Genomic DNA, 8702 nt, shown 5'->3' with positions numbered 1-8702 from the left:
TCTTTCAAGGTTATAAATACTCATACTTCATCTTTATTACAATGTTATATTTAATCTAAACATGTGTGTAAGTAGTTTGATCTTATTTGATGTAAATACTAAATGCAGTTACACTCCAAACTGTCCAGTGTTGAACGTTGAACCTTCATGCTGAGTTCTCGCGTAAACGGCGCTTTATTATTGAGACATCCCTATGATATCGCGAGAGCAGTGCGTTGTTATTACTACAGATAGCATAGCAAACACTCAGCCAGCCCGGCTATCTAGATATCTGTAGTCTCCTGAACTTCTGGACTGCGATGGATGTTTTCGGAGCCCTAGAGGAAGTAGAGAGACCCCGGAATTGTCCCTTCTTAATAGGGGTCAGTGGAGGAACAGCTAGCGGCAAGGTCAGTATCTGTTTGCAGCCAGAGGACTACGGATATTAGCATTCCTATTAGCTTAGCTTAGCAACATTAGCATTTGTCAAACTGTCAGAGCAACTGGCACGCCCCCGTCGCTCAGTTTCGTTTCACTATATCATCAACACACGGCAACTATAATAAAATGTCTTCCCTGCTAATATTGAATAACTACTTATTCGTGTTTGTGACCTTTTAGCTTCAAATAGCTAACACTGTTAATAATTTGTCAATTCCCTCGCAGTGCCAAATCAGCTGATGAACATTAAGGTCACTGGAGACTGTCAGATTTCCCGGGAAACTGACAAAAACATGCATTGTGAATTGGTCCTTGCTAGTTAAATCTATTTAATGCGGCATTACGATTGACATTAATAAAAATACACTTAATGTCAGTTTAGTATAGCCTATTCTGATCATGCAAGTACAACTGGGCAATAGGGTCTTCTCCCCATTTGGAGAGGGAATGGTGTCAGACAAGGAGACACTTTGTCCCCAGTTCTTGTTAATCTTTATGTCGAGTATGCAACAGTTAAAACCTGCAATAGTGGTTGCATGATTGGTAATAAAGAAACATGATGTAGATAATCTTATATTCATAAATAGGGCTGCAACAACAACAACGAGAAAATAAGTAATCTCCATATTTGAAAGGCTGGAAACCGCATTTTCTGCCATAAAATTGTGATTATTCTTCAACTAATTGTAAACACTATGTAAAAACATGCTATCTTAATATGCTTTTCCATGTCTCTTATCCGGACCGAAGTCTGTACTGAAGTCTGATTTCTTGTTCTGCCACAGTCAACAGTGTGCGCCAAGATCATGGAGCTGCTGGGCCAGAACAAGGTGGACCACCGCCAGAGGAAGGTGGCCATCATCAGCCAGGACAGCTTCTACAGAGTGCTGACGGCCGAGCAGAAGGGGAAGGCGCTGAAGGGCCAGTACAACTTTGATCATCCAGGTATGGTTAAAGGGTGCTTTTTTTTTTTTAACTGTAACTGACATTTAATCCCAATTTCTACAGCCTATATGAAATATCACAGTGTAGAAATCACAGAACATGCTAGCTGAGGAAATAATCACAGCTAAAGTGACACTCCTTATGATTAAATAAATCAAATACTTACTCATTTGCCGAGGGAGAAATCCCAATGGCGGTATAAATGAAATCACCGCCTCGATATCACTCATATCTGGAATTGTTGTCAGGCTTTATATGCCAGATTTCTGTGGATCCCTGTCAAATATATGGTGTTTATTGTTTAAAGGCTGCATGCAGAGTCTTACATTTCTGCTGTTTCCGTTTGTCTTGCAGAGGCATTTGATACGGACTTAATGTACCAAACCTTGACAGACATCGCAGAGGGAAAAGTGGTTCAGGTGCCAACGTATGACTTCGTAACTCATTCCAGGTAAGAAGGAAGCAATTCACATTGATTCAGCCCTTGTAGGAAATCTTTTTTTTTTTTTTAATTCCCATCAACATTGGATGTGCTGTTTTAGATTGGAAGAGAGGATCACAGTTTACCCGGCAGACGTGGTCCTCTTTGAGGGGATTCTCGTCTTCTACCCACAGAAAGTGCGTGATATGTTTCACATGAAGCTCTTTGTGGACACAGATTCAGACGTCAGACTGTCTCGCAGAGGTATTAAAGTCTTCCTCGTGCATTATTCCAGATGTGGGCCACCACAGTATATCCATGATGAAAACATTACCTGAATTTCCTACAGTTTTGCGAGACATGACCAGAGGGAGGGATCTGGAACAGATTCTCACGCAGTACACAACATTTGTCAAGCCTGCCTTTGAAGAGTTTTGTTTGCCTGTAAGTATGTTTACTGCTCAACAACAAATAAGGGCCATTTTAGGGGCATAACAATAACACAGGGCTGGGTGAGGGAAGAAACCACATTACTCTCTTTAAAAAGATGGCAAAAATATATCACACCAATTTTTTTGTTGTCAATTTCTGATTAGTTTCTGGCACATTTATCGCTTTAATCTCAGAATATCTAATCTTTTTTTTCAGTAATGTTATCCCCCTTCCCTGGCTCTTCAATTACTTTTAACCTACAATAACCCTCCTCCATTGTATGATGCTCGTCATTTGGTGTTTTCTCAACAAACATGAACACGTGTTTTTCTCTCAGACAAAGAAGTATGCCGATGTCATCATTCCAAGGGGCGTTGACAATATGGGTAAGTGTGTTGTTCCCCTAATTAAAATAATGTTCTGCTCGTTTCTCTGGAATGAATGCTCGACAAATCTGTTCCTCTCCCATCAGTGGCCATCAACCTTATCGTGCAGCACATCCAAGACATCCTGAGTGGTGAGCTCTGCAAATGGCAGCGAGCCTCCGCCAGCGGCCACACGCGGGGCTTCAAAAGAGCCATCTCTGAGCTGGGGGACCTGCAGAACGGGGCCCCCAACTCTGCAGGGAAGAGGGTCCTGCTGGAGCCCAGCTGCCGGCCGCACTGAGCCTTCACTGGGGCTCTGGAGGACGGATGTTTCCAGACTGTGGACATGAGCTCGAGACAGGATTGCTGCTACTGATTTGTGCACGAAGGGTCACGCCACCCTCCCTCTCTCTCTGCAGAGGTTTTAAAAAGTTAAAAAATGTACCCACAATCCCACGGTGCAAGCACACAGTGCTGCGACCACTCCATCCTTTCACTGTAATTATTGCTGCATAACCAACATGCTTCTAGATTATGCTTTTCACATGTCACGTCTTCCATGATAAGTTTCTCAGTGTTGGCTGTGGTCAGAAGATCAGTCACTGAGAGGGAGGGGAGGAGCTGCAACTAACACATATTTTAAATATTGATTTATCTGCAGATTATTTTATATATTTAATCTATAAAAAGCCAGAAAATATTGAAAAATGTCCATTTGAAAATCCAAGGTTATATCTTTAAATGTCTTCTTTTGTCAGTTTAAAACCCAAAGATATTATATTATATATATATACACTTTGATACAGACAAAAGTAGGGCATATTATTGTAACAAATATCAAAAAAGTTGCTGATTATCTTTCTGTCGTTGGATTAGTCCTCTAGAAGTTGCAGCTCCAGTAAAAAGAGTTTTTAAATGTTTAATTCTGTTATGCTTTTGCACTTTGACGTTTATATCTGCTTTTTTGTTGCTTAAATTCAGAGTATATTTAAATGATAGTCACACGAACCTGTTATCCTGCTGTTTCCCTATTTGCTTTAACTTATTTAAATCAAATCATAGTAGCGTTAAACCGAGTGCTTCCTTTCATTACTTACAGTTGAATACAAGCCTTACTTTTTTTAAGTTCATTTTGCACTGACCACTCTGTAAACAATAAATGGAAAAGTGTAAGTCTTTTGAGTTTGAAAGCAGGAAGTGATGTTTCCGACCCGCACGCTGTGTATAGAAACAAAGCTGTTTGTTTTATTGGAGTTTGAGAGCACAGTGTGACGTGTTGGGCTTTGGACCATTATCCCAACAAAGGAATCCAAATGATTTACTACAGCACATGACAGACAAACATGTCACGAGGACTTCAGTCGCACACGAACACTTTCACACACAACGTGAGCGGGACATGATCGTGACTGCCGGATGGTTCTCTACACGTGAGCACGGCACCCCATGATTCAGTATGACATTACATAGATCACAGCATCTTTAGTAATTTGTACTTGTTTGTGGTTCTGCTTAGCTCTTTTTGAGTGCACACGTGTGGCACTGGAGAAGCTAAGCTCTTCTCATAAGCATAGACATCCTTTCTCAGAACAAAAGGAGCACTGTATATAATACATGATTCTTACACAAAATGTTTCCAAAAACTCAGGTTCCAGTCTGTGATGGCCGTCCTCTCTGAGTTCAGATCCCCCAGCGCACGGTCCCGGTTCTCTGCTCTGAGGGCCCGCTGTGTTGAGGGGACACTCATAAGTCAATGCAGAGGACGACCGACAAATGGCACATACATAAAAGGAAGAGGAAGGAGAATCTCGGGAGAGAAATGGACAGCTCATTCTCACGAAGACGGAGCCCAGGGAGCAGACTGGGTATTCCGTCTCCCCGTCGCTCCGTGCCCCTCCTCGGCCTCCTCCAGAGTCACAGTAATCCCAATGTATAATCTCCGAGCAGCAGCTCTCTGCAACCCTCCGCTGTAGCTTGCTCTGCGTCCCCCTGCAGTGAGGCTCCCATTAGCTTCCATTCGTCTCTCAGTCTGTAGTAAAGTGGAGTTAGTGTTATGAAGCACAGTTGGAGGTCAGTTTGGCCGGCCCCCGGGGGCCCTAGGTCTTCTCCTCACGCTCCGTCTTGCGCCTGGTGATGTTCCTGGGTTTGATCTTCTGCGACAGCTCCCACAGCGCCTCCTCCGCCAGGTGGTCGCTGAAGTCGTTGAAGAAGCACACGATGTCTTCGTTGCGCTTCAGATCATAATGCCTGAGATGAGAGGAGGTTTGATTAATGAGAACACAAAGCGCTCGTGTGGAGATGGCAGCGATGCTTTAGAGCAGGGGTGTCAAACTCAAGGCCCGGGGGCCAAATCCGGCCCGCGACTTCATTTAATGTGGCCCGCAAGAGCTTGCAAAGAATATAATATGTTTATTATACGGTTACATGCCGTTTTACAGAACCACATTGCCAATAAACAACCTTTCCCACAATGCATCTCATTTTGTGACATGCACACTGAAGAGACTTGCAATTATTTGCCCTAGACTTCTGCATTCAGACGTAGTTAATTATGAAGTTATTACCCTATCCGATAATAATCCAATGCAGAGGCAGTAATGTAATATAATACATTATTTTATATATTTATATCGTCTTAAAGTTACAGCCGGCCCTTTGAGTGCAACCAGAATTCTAATGTGGCCCGCGATGAAATTGAGTTTGACACCCCTGCTTTAGATTCAAATGTAATGCAAATCAAATTGTGCTTCCAAACAAACGATGGCAGTTGTTACGGTGACTGATGTTTGGAAAGCTTTCAAACGATCCATCACAAGAAGACGTGCATGCTCATGGTGCTGTGAATGTGTCCCCGCGGACTTACACTTGCTGGAAGCGCCGCATGCTGTCCAGGATGTTGAACTGCTGCCAGCGTTTGGAGAAGTTCACCTTCCCCTCGATGAAGTCGGGGTTCCCCAGGTGGACGAAGGTCAGGTCCTGCAGGATGAGACCCCTGGGAGAGCGAAGAGGGGGGTAAACGTGTGGTTCTCGCCTAAAAACATGTGTCTGAGTGTATGGTCGGTTCACTCACAGGTAGGGGATGCAGGGGGGCTCCACCTCAGAGAGAGCAGCTCGGTACGCTCTGAAGGACGACGAGCTGTCAATCAACGTGCAGTACTCCTCCAAGCCCTGAGAGGAGAGGGACCAAGATCATTACCATCCTTTGCTGGAACTTGTGAATATACAGGTGCATCTCAATCAATTCACTCATATGATATGGATCATTACGCACAAAGTCAAATACTTAAGGCTTTATTTGTTTTAATCTGGGTGATTACGGCTTACAGCTAAGGAACATTAGAATATTGTGAAAAAGTTTAATGTTGTGGACTCACGGAGTCACTAATCAGCTGATGAACCTGAGCCTTCACGGGGTCTCTCAATCTGGTTCAGCTGGCTTCACACTCACGGGGAAGACTGCTGACTTGACAGTTGTCCAGAAGACAGTCATTGACGCCCTCCACAAGGAGGGTGTTGGAGCTATATATCTTTATATTATTTAATAGTTTAACATTTATTTTCTTGCTGTTTTATAGTGTTTATTGTAAATGTATTCTTAGTTAGTCTCATAAGTTAAAGTATTTTCTATGCTTTTATTTATTTATTGCCCTGCGTAAGATCTGCTAACTAGTGCCTCAGCGGCTGTATTATTTTAAGTTAATTATCTGTTGTATTTCTATATGATTTGGGCCGCTACAGAGGGTAAGCCTCAGAAGGTCATTGCTAAAGAAGCTGGCTGTTCACAGAGTGCTGTATCCAAGCATATTCACAGAAAGTTGAGTGGTAGGAAAAGGTGCAAAGCAACAGGGATAAACGCTGCCTTGAGAGGGTTGTCAAGCAAAGGCCACTCAAACATTTGGGGGAGCTTCACAAGGAGTGGACTGAGGCTGGAGTCAGTGCATCAGGAGCCACCGCACACAGCCGTATCCAGGACATGGGCTACAACTGAGCCTTCCTCGTGTCCAGCCACTCCTGAACCAGAGACAACGTCAGCAGCGTCTGACCTGGGCTCAGGAGAAACAGAGATGGTCTGTTGCTCACTGGTCCAAAGCCCTCTTTTCAGATGGAAGTACATTTTGCATTTCATTTGGAAATCAAGGTCCCAGAGTCTGGAGGAAGAGTGGAGAGGCACAGAATCCAAGTCGCTTGAAGTCCAGTGTGAAGTCTCCACAGTCAGTGATGGTTTGGGGAGCCATGTCATCTGCTGCTGTTGGTCCACTGGGTGTTCTCAAGTCCAAAGGCAACGCAGACGTCTACCAGGACATCTTGGAGCACTTCATGCTTCCTTCTTCTGACTAGCTTTATGGAGATGCTGATTTCATTTTCCAGCCGGACTTGGCACCTGCCCACACTGCCAAAGACCTGGTTTAGTAACCATGGAGATACTGAGCTTGATTGGCCAGCAAACTGGCCTGACCTGAACCCTATAGAGAATCTAAGGGGTATTGTCAAGAGGAAGGTGAGACACGAGAGCCAACAATGCAGACGAGCTGAAGGCCGCTGAAGCAACCTGGGCTTCCATCACCCCTCAGCAGAGCCACAGGCTGATCGCCTCCATGGCACGCCGCACTGATGCAGTCATTCATGCAAAAGGAGGCGCAACCAAGTACTGAGTGCAAACACATGAACATACTTTTCAGAAGGCCGACATTTCTGTATTAAAAATCCTTTTTTTATTGGTCTTATGTAATATTCTCATTTTCTGAGATACTGATTTTGGGCTTTTCATTAGCCGTTAGCCGTAATCACTAAGATTATAGGCTTGACATATTTCACTTTGTGTAATGAATCCATATCATGAGTTTCACTTTTTGAATTGAGTTAATGAAATAAATGAACTTTTCCACGATATTCTAATGTGTTGAGATGCACCTGTATATGCACACGTTCTGAGATCTATGGGTTGAAAAGTTAGAAAAGGGCAACGAATAATTGGTTCAAATAGTAAGCTCTGAATTAGCACAAAAACAGTAGTTAGCTAAATGTAGCAGATTAACAGTTGAAATACAAAGCTAATATACATAGAAAAACTGTTGAAAGAATTAACTAAAAGTAAAAAGATATAAGTGACATTAATTAGCAGCAGGAATTGTTGAAGAAGCTAGCTCAAACTAAGGAATAACACATTTGAGTTGCTAACAAGTTCAAATGAATAATGGGTCAAGTGAATGGGATGTAGTGAATGGGACCCCCCCCCATTAAAGCGCCACGGCGCTCTCACCTCGGAGGTCTGCTTCTGCCACTCCAGCCTCCGGATGGGCGCAGAGTCCAGCGCGGACAGGATTGCCAGGTAAGAGTTGAAATTATTCAACTTCCGTAAGTGCTGCAAAAAGAGATTTGTGTAAATATTACAGCACCAAACATCACAGGTGTCTTCATGACAAGTAGAGATATTAAAGCCCAACAGGACTCACCTTCATGATCTTAATGAACTTGAGAAGCAGCTTCTCTCTGTCCTGGGCTTTCTCCTGCTGAATGATCAGAGAGCGGACCCTGCAGGGGGAGGACACAGAGGGGTCAACAGGTGCTCTGAGAGGGAACCAGCCACTCATTAGTGTTTGTTAGCTAACACCGCTTTGCTTTCACCACAACGTGTCTTACAAATAAGACAATATCAAGAAGGTACAATAGCATAGGAAAGGCTTGGAATGTAATCATCTACAAATCAGAATGATACAGGACTACCACAAAGTAATATGTGAATATTCAGAATCACAAGACGAAAGCAGGAGGGCCCGATTGACTTCCTGTTCCAGCATTAAACTGTGCTTTGTACGTTTTACTCACCAATAGCTCATGTTGTTAAAGTGCTCTGTGAACTGCGTCAGGTTGGGACTCTTCTCCTCGTTCTGCTCCTTCGCCCAGAGCAGCACCTCTGGAATCTGGAGAAGAACCGTTACAGATGGAGCTCAAAACACAATGTCAACAAGCACAGGGAGCATCGATTCAAAGTAAACAGGAGTATGAATCAAAGTAAACAGGAGTATGAATCAAAGTAAACAGGAGTATGATTCAAAGTAAACAGGAGTATGAATCAAAGTAAACAGGAGTATGAATCAAAGTAAACAGGAGTATAATCA

The 8702-nt window shown here is 43.4% G+C and overlaps 2 protein-coding genes across 11 annotated transcripts in view; one reads left to right on the top strand and one right to left on the bottom strand.

The window, feature by feature from the left end:
- The first annotated feature begins 206 nt into the window (after positions 1-206).
- On the top strand, positions 207-3765 carry uck1 (uridine-cytidine kinase 1). Its single transcript, XM_034095440.1, has 7 exons — positions 207-389; positions 1206-1365; positions 1720-1816; positions 1908-2050; positions 2136-2230; positions 2556-2604; positions 2691-3765. Exons 1-7 carry the CDS (start codon positions 300-302, stop codon positions 2882-2884), a joined length of 828 nt encoding a protein of 275 aa, XP_033951331.1. The 5' UTR covers positions 207-299; the 3' UTR covers positions 2885-3765.
- A 36-nt stretch (positions 3766-3801) lies between these two features.
- Positions 3802-8702, bottom strand: part of rapgef1b (Rap guanine nucleotide exchange factor (GEF) 1b) — a 67040-nt gene continuing 62139 nt past the window's right edge. For all 10 annotated transcript variants that reach the window (XM_034095429.2, XM_034095432.2, XM_034095430.2 and 7 more), the window contains 6 exons: positions 8410-8504; positions 8037-8115; positions 7844-7945; positions 5654-5751; positions 5447-5575; positions 3802-4830 (listed from right to left, as the gene is read on the bottom strand). In XM_034095429.2, coding sequence (XP_033951320.1) covers positions 4680-4830; positions 5447-5575; positions 5654-5751; positions 7844-7945; positions 8037-8115; positions 8410-8504 — 654 coding nt within the window. In that variant the 3' untranslated portion in view covers positions 3802-4679. The remainder of the gene's footprint in view (positions 4831-5446; positions 5576-5653; positions 5752-7843; positions 7946-8036; positions 8116-8409; positions 8505-8702) is intronic.

Source organism: Pseudochaenichthys georgianus, chromosome 12 (genome assembly GCF_902827115.2).
Source record: "Pseudochaenichthys georgianus chromosome 12, fPseGeo1.2, whole genome shotgun sequence".
NCBI classification, from domain to species: domain Eukaryota; kingdom Metazoa; phylum Chordata; class Actinopteri; order Perciformes; family Channichthyidae; genus Pseudochaenichthys; species Pseudochaenichthys georgianus.
The sequence above is the reverse complement of the archived record's forward strand: the minus strand, read 5'-3'. Positions and strand labels throughout refer to the sequence as shown.

What these genes read in the sequence shown, in the direction of transcription:
- uck1 (XM_034095440.1), top strand. Translation starts at nt 300, where the DNA reads ATGGATGTTTTCGGAGCCCTAGAGGAAGTAGAGAGACCCCGGAATTGT. An exon ending in CGTCAGACTGTCTCGCAGAG is followed by an intron (nt 2,051 to 2,135) that starts GTATTAAAGTCT and finishes AATTTCCTACAG; the next exon opens with TTTTGCGAGACATGACCAGA. An exon ending in TTGAAGAGTTTTGTTTGCCT is followed by an intron (nt 2,231 to 2,555) that starts GTAAGTATGTTT and finishes TTTTTCTCTCAG; the next exon opens with ACAAAGAAGTATGCCGATGT.